Source organism: Carcharodon carcharias, chromosome 17 (assembly GCF_017639515.1).
Source record: "Carcharodon carcharias isolate sCarCar2 chromosome 17, sCarCar2.pri, whole genome shotgun sequence".
Classification (NCBI taxonomy): Eukaryota; Metazoa; Chordata; class Chondrichthyes; order Lamniformes; family Lamnidae; genus Carcharodon; species Carcharodon carcharias.
Genome location: NC_054483.1, coordinates 113,060,402 through 113,076,753, shown reverse-complemented (window position 1 = coordinate 113,076,753; position 16,352 = coordinate 113,060,402). Strand labels below are relative to the sequence as shown.

Sequence of the window (16,352 nt, the reverse complement as noted above, 5' to 3'; positions counted from 1 at the left end):
CAGGGTGTGGGGCACAAGATACACCAGGAGATAGAAAAGACGTGTAAGAAAGGCAAGGTTACAGTGATCATGGGGGATTTCCGTATGCAGGTAGACTGGGAAAATCAGGTTGGTAGTGGATCACAAGAAAAGGAATTTGTGGAATGTCTACGAGATGGCTTTTTGGAGCAGCTTGTGGTGGAGCCCAGTAGGGAACAGGCAATTCTAGACTTAGTGATGTGTAATGAGGCAGATTTGATAAGAGAGCTTAAGGTGAAGGAACCCTTAGGAGGAGGTGACCATAATATGATAGAATTTACCCTGAAATTTGAGAGGAAAAAGCTGGAATCAGATGTAACGGTATTACAGTTGAATAAAGGCAACTACGGAGGCATGAGGGAGGAGCTGGCCAGCATTGACTGGGAGACGAGCCTAGCAGGAAAGACAGTGGAACAGCAATGGCAGGAGTTTCTGGGAGTGATTTGGGAGACGCAGTAAAAATTCACCCCTAGGAAGAAGCAGCATACTAAAGGGAGGACGAGGCAACCATGGCTGACAAGAGAAGTCAGGGACAGCATAAAAACTAACGAGAAAGCATACAATGCAGTGAAGAGCAGTGGGAAACCAGGGGATTGGGAAGCCTACAAAGACCAACAAAGGACAACTAAAAAAGATATAAGGAGGGAGAAGATTAAATATGAGGGTAAACTAGCCAGTAATATAAAAGAAGATTGCAAGAGTTTTTTAAGATATATAAAGGGTAAGAGAGAGGCAAAAGTGGACATTGAGCGGCTGGAAAATTACGCTAGAGAAGTAGTAATGGGGAGCATAGAAATGGCAGAGGAACTGAATAGGTACTTTGCGTCAGTCTTCACGGTGGAAGACACAAGTAACATCCCCAAAGTTCAAGAGAGTCGGGGGACAGAGGTGAGTATGGTGGCCATTACCAAGGAGAAGGTGCTAGGAAAACTGAAAGGTCTGAAGGTGGATAAATCACCTGGACCAGATGGATTACACCCCAGAGTTCTGAAGGAGACAGCTGAAGAGATAGTGGAGGCGTTAGCAGTGATCTTTCAGGAATCATGGAGTCAGGGAGGGTCCCAGAGGACTGGAAAATTGCTAATGTAATCCCTCTATTTAAGAAGGGAGTGAGGCAAAAGATGGGAAATTACTGACCGATTAGCCTGACCTCGGTCGTTGGTAAGATTTTAGAGTCCATTATTAAGGATTTCAGAATACTTGGAAGTGCATGGTAAAATAGGGCAAAGTCAGCATGGTTTCATCAAGAGGAGGTCATGCCTGACAAATCTGTTAGAATTTTTTGAGGAGGTAACGAGTAGGTTAGACAAAGGAGAGCCAATGGATGTTATCTACTTGGACTTCCAGAAGGCCTTTGTTAAGGTGCCACACTGGAGGCTGCTCAGTAAGATAAGAGCCCATGGTGTAGAGGCAAGGTACTAGCATGGATAGAAGATTGGCTGTCTGGCAGGAGGCAGTGAGTGGGATAAGGGGGTCCTTCTCAGATAGCGGCCGGTGACTAGTGGAGTTCTACAGGGGTCAGTGTTGGGACCACAGCTTTTCACTTTATACATTAATGATCTAGATGAAGGGACTGAGGGCATTCTGGCTAAATTTGTAGATGATACAAAGATGGGTGGAGGGACAGGTAGTATTGAGGAGTCGGGGAGTCTGCAGAAGGATTGAGACAGGTTAGGAGAATGGGCGAAGAAGTGGCAGATGGAATAAAACGTGGGCAAGTGTGAGATCATGCCCTTTGGTAGGAAGAATAGAGGCATAGACTATTTTCTAAATGGGGAGAGAATTCAGAAATCTGGAGTGCAAAGGGACTTGGGAGTCCTAGTCCAAGATTCTCTTAAGGTTAACTTGCAGGTTGAGTCGGTAGTTAGGAAGGCAAATGCAATGTTGGCATTTACTTCGAGAGGACTAGAATATAGAAGCAGGGATCTGCTGCTGAGGCTTTATAAGGCTCTGGTCAGACCACATTTAGAATATTGTGAGCAATTTTGGGCCCCGTATCTCAGGAAGGATGTGCTGGCCCTGGAGAGGGTCCAGAGGAGGTTCACGAGAACGATCCCAGGAATGAAAGGCTTAACATTTGAGGAACGTTTGAGGACTCTGGGTCTATACTCGATGAAGTTTATAAGGATGAGGGGGGATCTGATTGAAACTTACAGAATAGTGAAAGGCCTGGATAGAGTGGACGTGGGGAAGATGTTTCCATTAGTAGGAGAGACTAGGATCCGAGGGCACAGCCTCAGAGTAAAGGGAAGACCTTTTAGAACAGAGATGAAGAGAAACTTCTTTAGCCAGAGAGTGGTGAATCTATGGAATTCATTGCCACAGAAGGCTGTGGAGGCCAGGTCATTGAGTGTATTTAAGACCGAGATAGATAGGTTCTTTATTGGTAAGGGGATCAAAGGTTACAGGGAGAAGGCAGGAGAATGGGATTGAGAAACTTATCAGCCATGATTGAATGGCAGAGCAGACTCGATGGACCGAATGGCTGAATTTATGCTCCTATGTCTTATGGTCTCAGCAGCTTAAGGCACAGCCACTAAAAATGGAGTGATGAAAATCGGGATGTAGAAGAGACTAGAGTGCAGAGATATTGTAAGGCTGGAGGAGATTGCGATGATAGGGAGGGCTGGGGCTCTGGAGGGTTTTGGAAACAAGGATGAGAATTTTAAAACCGAGGTATTGCTGGATTGGGAGCCGATGTAGGTTAGCGACCACAGTAGTGATGGGTGAACAGGACTTGATGTGAGTTAGGCGAAGGGCAGCAGAGTTTTTGATTAGCTCAAGAGCTACTCTTGTAACCAGAGAAAAGCAAACATGCTTCATTGTGACTCCCCCCTCACCAGCAAGGACAAAGCTTGAGTACAGGATCACAGAATTACAGCCCATAGAGGTATTCCACCAACCCCCTCCCCTCCCACACCCTGCAAGCATCTCTCATAGAGCACTTCATAGCACCACACACTGGGCATAACAAACTCATTCTGAAATGCTACCATCCTCAACCTCCCGATGCCTGTGCAAGCAGCCACAGTGGGACAAATCCAGAAGTTGCCCATGGACATCTGTGAAAGTTCTGTGTCAGCCATCTAGGCTATGCAGCACAACTCTGAAATGCAACAGCAAACAAAACAACTAGGTTTCTGCTTCATTGAAGGCAATGAAGTGTAAGATTGAATGGCCTATCAACTGGGATAAGGCCATCAAAATTGACAACCAGGAGTGCTGCAATAATTTCTATCTTCAGCATTTTATAAGTTGAGAGCAACGATTCATGGAGGGGAGTTAAGTTGTTAAACGACTCGGTTCACTGCAGTGGAGGAGTATGCTTTGATTCTAGCAGTGACTTGGTTACAGCCCAGAACATGCATCAACAAGCTAAACCTCAATGTTTCCATACTCTTCCCTCTTGCCATGACAAAATGGGAGTGTAATGTTGCTAACTTGCAGCTTGATGACTTCTCTCTCCCATGCGCCAAAATTATTCATCAATTCCTTTAACTTTCATATTCAAAGAACTGAGATACCAGCATAACCATAGTGGATTATGTTTTATCTAATCCTATACACAACATAATCTTGTGTAAACAAAGGCTGGGATTTTCCGGCCCCATTGTGAGCGGGACCTGCTGTTGGCGAGGCGGCGCCCCAGCTAGAAGCCCATTGACTTGCAGTGGGTCTGGACGATCCCGGCAGCGGGCGGGTGTGGAAAATCCTGCCCAACGATTAGAAACTAGTAATCTCTACTCAAGATTGTACTCAGGATCTCTGACTACTTGAAGCAGGATCTTTTTTCTAATTTCAGATACAGAGCAGATCAGAGAGGTCTTGCGTAGGGGCCTTGAAATGAACACCAAACCAATCTTGCCACCAATCAGTTCCCAGAAACCACAACAACAGAATGGAATGAACCATGATCGAGCATCGTAAGTTTGTTTTACAACTTGCTTGAATTGCTTTTAAACAGTCCACAGTCATTGAAGATTGCATGAGTATTTTTTTGGTGGGGTGGGAATGATTGTACTGCGTTGTTAAAATTGTTGCAACCTCCCATTTGACATTCCTCAATCCTAATTCTGCTTAGTTTTGTTTTCAAAGCTATGGTCCTTAGAATAAAAATGTTTATTTTTAAATTGATGTTATGTCCAATATGTATTGTTTATAAAATTTAGCAAACACAGAGAAAGAGATAAATCTTAGGAGATAAGATAACTAAAGCTGGTTTAATAGTAGATTAGAATGAGCAAATTGCCCTGTAATTAAGAAAAATATTAGGTGGGGAATGAAATCTGAATTTCATTTAAAACAGTTTTGATTTCCTTTTCTTATATTATATACCATCTATATGTGCACTTCACAATAACCTGATTCCCAACAAGAGGGGATTGCACTTATTTGAATTAGCACATAATGTTCATTGTTATAAAAGGCTAACTGTGTTCTTGTCAGAGAAAGCTGAGAGGCAGATGTTACAAGAATCCCTTCTTCAGTGACCTTAAAAAGTCAAAACTGATTTTCACAGTCTCCTATCTCCAGTTGTGATAATATCAGATAAGGGATTCAACACAAAAAATTCTGCCCCTGGGCTACTTCTCCAAAGCAGTATTTAACCAAGAAATAGTAAAACAAGTGTTGTGATAAAAGAATTGTGTGTCTCATAAAGAGGGACATTTTTGGTGAAATTATTTCCAGAACAAAGTTACTGCTTCACCTTTATGACAGAGCATCATTGATAATTTATAATGGAGAAGTTAGCGCATTGTTCGCTCAATTGCTCAGTATGTTATATTTATACATGATGATGTGGGACATAAAAATGTGGTCTTATATTTTCTGTTCACTTTGCAGAAAGCTGTTGATTTTAAAAAACATAATGTATGTTAAGAATGAAACAAAAGATGGTAGAGAAAGACAAGCCAATAATATCTGAAAGAGAAAAGTTAACATTGCACTGTGACTTCATCAGAACTTGATCTTTCAGGTGTTAGTCAGGTCTGCAGTACACTTCTGGCATTTAAATTTCTCAACCTTACAAGCTATTTGGATAAAATGCTTCTTTGAAGGGAAGGCAGTAGAAATCAGCAAGTAAATTAATCCTTGATGCATATCCTACTAGCTACTTCTCATTACCTTGTCAGCTTCAGATTGTTTGGTCTGAACCTGAATTTCAAAAGGGAGTCTGGTCCAACCACTGTTTTCTTCAGTTTTATTTCAATGTTGGCATTTAAAGGGCTTCAGGGATTCAGTCCTGCAAGGTTAAGCACGTTATTGGATTAATTTCTACTTAGGCCTTATTCCACTATTATTTAATGCGTTAAATTATGTGAATAAAGTGTTTTACTGTTACAAGGGTGGTTATTTATTCAGCTATATAGCAAATTTAATTAGAGCAAGGGATATATTTCCATTGTGTCTTGAATTTACATTTTATATAGCACCTTTCACAACATCCAGATGTCCAAAAGCACTTCAAAACTTGGAAGCATTTTTTGAAGTGTAGCCAATGTTGAAATGTGTGGAAACATGCAGTTCCTTTGCCCTCAGGAAAGCCCCACAAATAAATAATCATGACCAGATAATTTCTTCTATTGATGGCTGCTGATGAATATTGGCCAGGACACTGGAAGAAATCTCCTTTTCAAATAGTGCCGTATGATGTTTTACATCCACCTGAGAGGTGTGGGATATGAAATGGGCAGCAGTGTTTTGGATGAGCTGGTCTACAAAGGATGGAGGATGGGTAGCTGCAGAACATTGGAATTGTTGACGCTGCAGGTGTGAAAGGCGTGGTTAAGGGTTTCAACAGCAGATGGATTGAGATAGGTGCGGAGCCATGTATTATGCATGGAAAAGTTAGTAGATTTTCTGATGGCAAAACTGTGTGTTTGGAATCTCTGCTCAGGTTTGAATAGGATGTCAATGATGCAAATAGTCTTATTTAACCTGGGTAATTAGCTGGGGAAGAGGGATCCATGGCCATTATAGAGGGAGCTGAAAATGATAGTTACAAATGTTCCCAATGTTTAGTTGAAGGAGCTTGTGGCCCCATCTAAGTTTGGATGTTGAGCAGTCTGACAGCACAGAGCCAGTGATGTAGTTGAAAGAGACGGTGGAGAGGTGGAGGAAATTCTCTGACTGCGACCGTGTTGCAAAAGCCTTCCTCGATCTTCCTGCAACCTTTGTCCTTGCCGACTAAGGAAAGGAATAAAGAAATTGTATTTATGTAGCACTTTTCGCCATGTCAGGACATCCCATTACACTTTACATCAAATGGCACAATTTTGAAGTGTAGTCACTATTGTAGTGTAGCATACCATAATTGGTAATTTGTGCACATCAAAGTCCCACAAACAATAAAGCTATAATTGGTCAGATAATCAGTTTTAGTGATTTTGGTTGAAGGATAAACGTTTGCTTGGACACAAAGAACTCCCCTGCTGTTCCTCAAATAGTACTTGGGATATTTTCCATGCAATTGAGAGAGCAGATGGGGGTTCAGTTCAGTGATCCATATGACACATACAGGGCTTGAATGCATTACCTTGTGACTCAGTTAAGTATGCTACAAGACTGGCGCCTTAAGCTGCACAGTCTCATTTAATGCTTAAAGATGGGAGCCATATGGAAAGTAAGGGGAACACATAGACTGGGAGAGAGTAAGGATTTCATTAGACGCACAGACATCAAAGATGGAAGTGAGGGAATGGGTCAGTAGATCAGCTACACAATTATTATGGCAAAAGGACAACCAAAGGCAAGATAGTTGGTTGTTTGAAAATGCAGTTGCAAGTGACTGGGAAGAATGTTTTTTCAGCGGACACAGAAGTGAGGTTAGAAGGGAACAGGAGGAAATTTGGTCCTTGGTTTGGGAGAGGAAGATGTGACTGTGAGTGATACATGAATGGGAATCCAGGAGGTAGCACTGAGGGAGCCTCAGCCCTTGCAATTGTCCAACAGGTTTGAGGATTTTTCAAATTGTGTGGATGAGAGCAGGGACTGCATGGGGGAATGAGCAAACTGATCACGGCACCATGGTGCAGGGGACCATTCAAGTTGTGGGGAGTAAAAAGGAGTGTAGTTGTATTTGGGGACAATATAGTTAGGGCGATAGGTGTGGTTCACTGCAGCTGAGAGTGCGAGTCCCTAAGGTTTTGTTGCTTGCCTGGTGCCAGGATTAAGCAACATTTCCTTGGACTTGGAGAGGAACTTGCAGTAAGAGGGGAAGGATCCAGTTGTTGTCCATGTGGGTACCAATGAAATAGGTGGGACTGAAAAAGAGGTTTTATTAAGGGAATATGAGCAACTAGGGACTAAATTAAAAACAGAACCACATCGGTAATAATCTCTGGATCACCACCTGAGCCACAAGGAAATTGGCATAGGGAAAATAAGATCAGAGAGTTGAATACGTGGCTCAAAGATTGGTGTGGGAGTAATGGGTTTTGATTCATGGAGCACTGGTACCAGTACTGGCGAAAGAGAGAGCTGTACCATTGGGACAGGCTTCGCCTGAACCGTCCTGGAACCAGTGTCCTGACAAATTTTAGAACTAGGGCTGTAGAGAAGGCTTTAAACTAAATAGTGGTGAGGGTGGGGGGTTAAAGAGGAAGGACAAGGCAGTAATGCAAGGTAATAATATGGGTAATGTAACCAGAGTGTGACAGGAGGGACAAAGTTTACAAACATAAGCATGCACCAACAAATAAGGTCAGAGTAGGCAAAAGCAGTAAAAAGACAGAATTGAAAGCAAGATAGATTGATAGCACAAATGGAAATTAATGAGTATGATATAATAGTCATTACAGAGACGTGGTTGCAAGGTAGCTAAGGCTGGGACCTGAATATTCAAGGATATTTGACATTTCAAAAGGACAGGAGGAAAGGAAAATGAGGTTTGGTAGCCCTGTTGATAAAGGATGAGATCAGTATGGTAGTGAAAAGAGATCTTGGTACAGAAGATCCAGATGTAGAATCAGTTTGGGTGGAGGTAAGAAATAGCAAAGGAAATAAGTCATTGGTGGGAGTAGTTTATAGGCTCCCTAACAGTAGCTACACAGTAGGACAGGAGTATACATCAAGAAATAATGGGGGTTTGCAGAAAGACAGATAGAATGGCAAAGGAGTAGGGGTAACCCTGTTAGTAAAGGATGACGTAAGGACATTAGTGAGAAAGGATCTAGCCTTAGAAGATCATGAAGTAGAATCATTAGAAGATCATGAAGTAGAATCAGTATGGGTGGAACAAAGGAATAGCAAGTCAGAAAACATTGGTGGGAGTAGTTTATACTGTTGGACAGAGCATTAAACAAGAAGTTATTGGAGCTTGTAATAAAGGCAATGTAATCATTGTGGGGACTTTAATCTTTACATAGACTGGGACAATTAAATTGGCAAGAATGGTCTAGAGGATGAGTTTGTAGAATACTTTCATGACAGTTTCTTGGAGTAATACGTTGTGCCTCTGACTAGGGATAAAGCTATCTTAGATCTAGTATTGTGTACTGAGGCAGGGGTAATTAGTAATGTCATTGTAAAAGATCCGCTGGGAAATAGTGATCATAAAACCATTGAATTCCATGTTATGTTTGAAAATGACATACTCAGTCACAAACTGGAATCTTAAACTTAAACAAAGCCAGTTACATATGTATGAGGGGAAAACAGGATAAGGCTAATTGGGTAAATAGATTACAGGGTATGGCGGTAAATGAACAGTGGGAGGCATTTAAAGAAACAATTCTAAGTGTTCAATAAAAATACATTCCATTGAAAAACAAAAACTCAGCAAGAAAGACCTGTCTGTGGCTCACTCAGGAAGTTAAGGATAGTATTAGATTAAAAGAAGAGGCTTGCAATCTGGCAAAAAATAGTAGCAAGTCTGAGGATTGGGAGTATTTTAGAAACTAGCAAAGGGCCATCAAAAGTTGATGAAAAGGGGAAAACTAGAATACGAGAGTAAACTAGCCAGAAATATAAAAACAGATTGTAAGAGCTTTTATAAATATATAAAAAGGAAAAGTGCAGCTAAAGTAAACATTGGTCCCTTAGAAGCAGGGACAGGAGAAATTATCATGGGGAATGACGAAATGGCAGAGGCATTGTACAAATACTTGTGCCTGTCTTGACAGTAGAATATATCAGTTTCATACTGGAAATTGATAAATATCGCAGAGAAATATTGGAGAAACTTAAGGGACTAAAATCTGACAATTTCCTGGGACCTGATGGCCTACACCCTTGGGTTCTAAAAGAGATGGCTGCAGAGATAGTGGATGTGCTAGCTATGATTTTCCAAAATCCCTTTGGTTTGGGAACGGTTCCATCAGATTAGAAGTTGGCAAATGTTACACCGCTTTTCAAGAAAAGGGTGGCAAGAAAATGGGGAACTCCAGGCCAATTAGCCTAACATCAGTCATTGCGAAAATGCTAGAATCTATTATTAAGGAACTAATGTGTAATGAGACAGGATTAATTAAATACCAAATGGTAAAGGACCCTCTAGACAAGAGTGATAATAACATGATAGAATTTCACATTCAGTTTGAGATTGAGAAATGTGTGTCTATAACTAGTGTCTTAAATTTAAATAAAGGCAATTACAAGAGTAGGAAGACGTTGGCTGAAGTGGAATGGGAAAATAGGTTTAAAGGTAAGAAGGTAGAGAAGCAGTAGCAGGTATTTAAGGAGATATTTCATAACTCTCAACAAAGATATATTCCAGTGAGGAAGAAAAACCACCAGAAGGATGCATCATCAGTGGCTAACTAAGGATGTTAAGAGTGGGGCGACTTGATAGAAGTTTACAAAATTATGAGTGACATGGACAGAGTAGATAGTCAGAAGCTTTTTCCCAGGATGGAAGAATCAATTACTAGGGGACATAGATTTGAGGTGAGATGAGAAAACAAAGAGGAGATGTGCGGGCAAGTTTTTTATGCAGAGGGTAGTGAGTGTCTGGAATTCGCTGCCAGAGGAGGTGGTGGAAGCAGGTACGATAGTGGTGTTTAAGAGGCAACTTGACAAATACGTGAATAGGATGGGAATAGAGGGATACGGACCCCGGAAGTGCAAAACATTTTGGTTGATGGGCAATATGATCAGCGCAGGCTTGGAAGGTCGAAGGGGCTGTTCCTGTGCTGTACTTCTCTTTGTTCTTGGTTCTTGGTATCAAATTGGGAGAAAAAAGGCATACAATACTGCAAAGGTTAGTAATCGGGGAGAATATTAAGAAACTTTTGGAAACTAGCAAAAAATGACTTATAAAACAAAGAGGGTGAAATTGGAGTATGGTGAGAAAACTAGCAAGAAACATAAAAACAGACAGTAAAAACTTCTACAAGTATATAAAAAGGAAAAAAGTTGCTAAAGTGAGCATTGGTCTCTTTGGGGGTGAGACTGGGAAATTACTAAGAAATAAGGAAATGGCAGAGGCTTTGAACAAGCATTTTGTATCCATCTTCGCAGCAGAAGATGCAGAAAGCTTTCCAAGAATAGGTGAAAATCAAGGAGCAAAAGGGAAGGAGGAACTTAGAACAATCATTAAAACAATCAGAAAAAAGTAGTGGAAATACTAATAGAACTTAAGGCTGACAAGTCCTCAGGACCTGATGGCTTACATCCTAGGGTCTTAAAAGAAGTGGCTGCAGAGATAGTGGATGCAATGTTTATAACCTTCCAAAATTCCCCAGATTCTGGAAAGGTCCAGTGGATTAGAAAAACCCGAAATGTAGCACCTCTATTCAAGAAAGGAGGGAGACAGAAAGCAGGAAACTATAGGCCAGTTAGTCTAGCACCTGTCTTTGGGAAAATGCTAGAATCCATTATTAAGTATGTTTTGTGAAAGGGAAATCATGTTTCACAATTTTATTAAATTTCTTTGAAGATGTAACAAGCTGGATGGATAAAGGGGAACTAGTAGATGTAATGTATTTGGATTTCCAAAAGACATTTGACAAGGTGCCACATAAAAGGTTACTACATAAGATAAGAGCTTATGGTGTTGGAGATGATATATTAACATGAATAGGGGACTGGCTGACAGGAAACACAGTTGGGATAAATAGGTCATTTTCAGAATGGCAAACTGTGACTAGCAGAGTGCCACAGGAATCAGTCCTGCGCCCTCAACTATTTATGATCTCTACTCTTGACTTGGATGAAGGGACTAACTGAATTGTAGCCAAATATTGTAACCAATCCAAAATAAAGCAGCCTGCTTAATTGGCACTCCATCCACCATGTTAAATCATGGGAGAGGCGATGGCGTAGTGGGACTGTCGCTGTACTAGTAATCCAGAGACCCAGGGTAATGCCATGGCAGATGGTGGAATTCAGTAAAAATCTGGAATTAAAAAGTTTAATGATGAAATCATTGTCGATTGTTGTAAAAACCCATCTGGTTCGCTTTAGGGAAGGAAATCTGCTGCCTTGGCCTAACCTACACTCCAGATTCTTAAACGCCCTCTGAAATGGCCGAGCAATGTCTATCAAAGTTCTATCAAACTGCGACAAAGTCTCAAAAAAGGATTGAAACCGGACGGAACACCTGGCATTGACCTAGGCGCCAAAAACGACAATGGCGAACTCAGCCCTGTTGACCCTGCAAAATCCCCCTTACCAAAATTGGGAGAGCTGTCTCACAGACTAGTCAAGCAACAGCCTGATATAGTCATCCTCACAGAATCATATCTTACAGATCATGTCCCAGACACCACGTCACCATCCCTGGGTATGTCCTGTCCCGCCGGCAGAGGTGGCGGCACAGTGGTATACAGTGGGGAGTGAGTTGCCCTGGGAGTCCTCAACATCGACTTTTTTTGCCCACCCCCAGTTGTCCTTGAGAAAGTGACGATGAGCTGCCTTCTTGAACCACTGCAGCCCATGTGGTGTAGGTACACCCACATGTGTTAGGGAGGGAGTTACACGATTATGACCCAGCGATAGTGAAGGAATGGTAATATATTTCCAAGTTAAGTTGGTGAGTTACTTGGAGGGTAACTTCCAGGTGGTGGTGTTCCCATCTAGCTGCTGCCCTTGTCCTTCTAGGTGGCAGTGGTCATGGGTTTGTAATTTGCTGTTTAAGGAGCCTTCGTGAGTTTCTGCAGTAGATGATACACACTGCTGCTACTGTTCATTGGTGGTGGAGGGAGTGAATGTTTCTGGATGTGGTGCCAATCAAGCGGGCTGCTTTGTCCTGGATGGTGTCAAACTTCTTGTGGGAACCTCGCCCCATGAAGCCAGACACCATGAAGTCTCATGGCATCAGGTCAAATACACGGGCAAGGAAACCTCCTGCTGATTACCATGTACCGCCCTCCGTCAGCTGATGAATCATTGCTCCTCCATGTTGAACACCACTTGGAGAAAGTATTGAGGGTGGCAAGAGCGCAGAATGTATTCTAGGTTGAGACTTCAATGTCCATCACCAAGAGTGGCTCGGTAGCACCACTACTTACCGAGCTGGTTAAGCTGCTAGACTGGGTCTGTGACAGGTGCTGAGGGAATCAAAACAAGAGGGAAAAACATACTTGATGTCATCCCCACCAACCTGCCTATCGCAGATGCATCTACCCATGACAGAATCGGTAGGAAGAACCACCGCACAGTCCTGGTGGAGACAAAGTCCCGCCTTCACATTGAGGATATCTCCCCAACATATTGTGTGGCACTGCTACCGTGCTAAATGGGATAGATTTTGAACAGATCTAGCAACTCGAGACAGGACATCCATGAGGCACTGTGGCCACCAGCAGCAGCAGAATTATAATTGAACACAATCTGTAACCTCATGGCCTGGCATATTCCCCACTTGATCATTACCATTAAGCCAGGGATCAAAACAAAAAAACTGCGGATGCTGGAAATCCAAAACAAAAACAATTACCTGGAAAAACTCAGCAGGTCTGGCAGCATCGGCGGAGAAGAAAAGAGTTGACGTTTCGAGTCCTCATGACCCTTCGACAGAACTTGAGTTCGAGTCCAAGAAAGAGTTGAAATATAAGCTGGTTTAAGGTGTGTGGGGGGGGCGGAGAGAGAGAGAGAAGTGGAGGGGGTTGGTGTGGTTGTAGGGACAAATAAGCAGTGATAGAAGCAGATCATCAAAAGATGTCACCAACAATAGAACAAAAGAACACATAGGTGTTAAAGTTGGTGACGTTATCTAAACAAATGTGCTAATTAAGAATGGATGGTAGGGCACTCAAGGTATAGAAACAAAAAAACTGCGGATTCTGGAAATCCAAAACAAAAACAGAATTACCTGGAAAAACTCAGCAGGTCTGGCAGCATCGGCGGAGAAGAAAAGAAAAGAGAAGGGTCATGAGGACTCGAAACGTCAACTCTTTCCTTCTCCGCCGATGCTGCCAGACCTGCTGAGTTTTTCCAGGTAATTCTGTTTTTGTTTTTTCACTCAAGGTATAGCTCTAGTGGGGGTGGGGAGAGCATAAAAGATTTTAAAATATTTTAAAATAATGGAAATAGGTGGGAAAAGAAAAATCTTTATAATTTATTGGAAAAAAACAAAAGGAAGGGGGAAGCAGAAAGGGGGTGGGGATGGGGGAGGGAGCTCAAGACCTAAAGTTGTTGAATTCAATATTCAGTCCGGAAGGCTGTAAAGTGCCTAGTCGGAAGATGAGGTGTTGTTCCTCCAGTTTGCGTTGGGCTTCACTGGAACAATGCAGCAAGCCAAGGACAGACATGTGGGCAAGAGAGCAGGGTGGAGTGTTAAAATGGCAAGCGACAGGGAGGTTCGGGTCATTCTTGCGGACAGACCGCAGGTGTTCTGCAAAGCGGTCGCCCAGTTTACGTTTGGTCTCTCCAATGTAGAGGAGACCACATTGGGAGCAATGAATGCAGTAGACTAAGTTGGGGGAAATGCAAGTGAAATGCTGCTTCACTTGAAAGGAGTGTTTGGGCCCTTGGACGGTGAGGAGAGAGGAAGTGAAGGGGCAGGTGTTGCATCTTTTGCGTGGGCATGGGGTGGTGCCATAGGAGGGGGTTGAGGTGTAGGGGGTGATGGAGGAGTGGACCAGGGTGACCCAAAGGGAGCGATCCCTATGGAATGCCGATAGGGGGGGTGAAGGGAAGATGTGTTTGGTGGTGGCATCATGCTGGAGTTGGCGGAAATGGCGGAGGATGATCCTTTGAATGCGGAGGCTGGTGGGGTGATAAGTGAGGACAAGGGGGAGAGGACAAGGGGGACCCTATCATGTTTCTGGGAGGGAGGAGAAGGCGTGAGGGCGGATGCGCGGGAGATGGGCCGGACACGGTTGAGGGCGCTGTCAACGACCGTGGGTGGAAAACCTCGGTTAAGGAAGAAGGAGGACATGTCAGAGGAACTGTTTTTGAAGGTAGCATCATCGGAACAGATGCGACGGCAGCGAAGGAACTGAGAGAATGGGATGGAGTCCTTACAGGAAGCGGGGTGTGAGGAGCTGTAGTCGAGGTAGCTGTGGGAGTCGGTGGGTTTGTAATGGATATCGGTGGACAGTCTATCACCAGAGATTGAGACAGAGAGGTCAAGGAAGGGAAGGGAAGTGTCAGAGATGGACCACGTGAAAATGATGGAGGGGTGGAGATTGGAAGCAAAATTAATAAATTTTTCCAAGTCCCGACGAGAGCATGAAGCGGCACCGAAGTAATCATCGATGTACCGGAGAAAGAGTTGTGGAAGGGGGCCGGAGTAGGACTGGAACAAGGAATGTTCCACATACCCCATAAAGAGACAGGCATAGCCTGGGCCCATGCGGGTACCCATAGCCACACCTTTTATTTGGAGGAAGTGAGAGGAGTTGAAAGAGAAATTGTTCAGTGTGAGAACAAGTTCAGCCAGACGGAGGAGAGTAGTGGTGGATGGGGATTGTTCGGGCCTCTGTTCGAGGAAGAAGCTAAGGGCCCTCAGACCATCCTGGTGGGGGATGGAGGTGTAATCCGTTACAAACCCACCGACTCCCACAGCTACCTCGACTACAGCTCCTCACACCCCGCTTCCTGTAAGGACTCCATCCCATTCTCTCAGTTCCTTCGCCTCCGTCGCATCTGTTCTGATGACGCTACCTTCAAAAACAGTTCCTCTGACATGTCCTCCTTCTTCCTTAACCGAGGTTTTCCACCCACGGTCGTTGACAGCGCCCTCAACCGTGTCCGGCCCATCTCCCGCGCATCCGCCCTCACTCCTTCTCCTCCCTCCCAGAAACATGATAGGGTCCCCCTTGTCCTCACTTATCACCCCACCAGCCTCCGCATTCAAAGGATCATCCTCCGCCATTTCCGCCAACTCCAGCATGATGCCACCACCAAACACATCTTCCCTTCACCCCCCTTATCGGCATTCCATAGGGATCGCTCCCTTCGGGTCACCCTGGTCCACTCCTCCATCACCCCCTACTCCTCAACCCCCTCCTATGGCACCACCCCATGCCCACGCAAAAGATGCAACACCTGCCCCTTCAATTCCTCTCTCCTCACCGTCCAAGGGCCCAAACACTCCTTTCAAGTGAAGCAGCATTTCACTTGCATTTCCCCCAACTTAGTCTACTGCATTCGTTGCTCCCAATGTGGTCTCCTCTACATTGGAGAGACCAAACGTAAACTGGGCGACCGCTTTGCAGAACACCTGCGGTCTGTCCGCAAGAATGACCCAAACCTCCCTGTTGCTTGCCATTTTAACACTCCACCCTGCTCTCTTGCCCACATGTCTGTCCTTGGCTTGCTGCATTGTTCCAGTGAAGCCCAACGCAAACTGGAGGAACAACGCCTCATCTTCCGACTAGGCACTTTACAGCCTTCCGGACTGAATATTGAATTCAACAACTTTAGGTCTTGAGCTCCCTCCCCCATCCCCACCCCCTTTCTGCTTCCCCCTTCCTTTTGTTTTTTTCCAATAAATTATATAGATTTTTCTTTTCCCACCTATTTCCATTATTTTAAAATATCTTAAAATCTTTTATTCTCTCCCCACCCCCACTAGAGCTATACCTTGAGTGCCCTACCATCCATTCTTAATTAGCACATTCGTTTAGATAACATCACCAACTTTAACACCTATGTGTTCTTTTGTTCTATTGTTGGTGACATCTTTTGATGAGCTGCTTCTATCACTGCTTATTTGTCCCTACAACCATACCAACCCCCTCCACTTCTCTCTCTCTCTCTCTCTCTCCGCACCCCCCCCACACTCCTTAAACCAGCTTATATTTCAACTCTTTCTTGAACTCGAACTCAAGTTCTGTCGAAGGGTCGTGAGGACTCGAAACGTCAGCTCTTTTCTTCTCCGCCGATGCTGCCAGACCTGCTGAGTTTTTCCAGGTAATTCTGTTTTTGTTTTGGAAGCCAGGGAT

At 43.7% G+C, this 16,352-nt stretch overlaps 1 protein-coding gene across 2 annotated transcripts in view; it reads left to right on the top strand.

The window, feature by feature from the left end:
• Positions 1-16,352, top strand: part of sufu (suppressor of fused homolog (Drosophila)) — a 176,607-nt gene that overhangs the window by 114,300 nt on the left and 45,955 nt on the right. For both annotated transcript variants that reach the window (XM_041210162.1, XM_041210161.1), the window contains one exon: positions 3,821-3,941. In XM_041210162.1, coding sequence (XP_041066096.1) covers positions 3,821-3,941 — 121 coding nt within the window. The remainder of the gene's footprint in view (positions 1-3,820; positions 3,942-16,352) is intronic.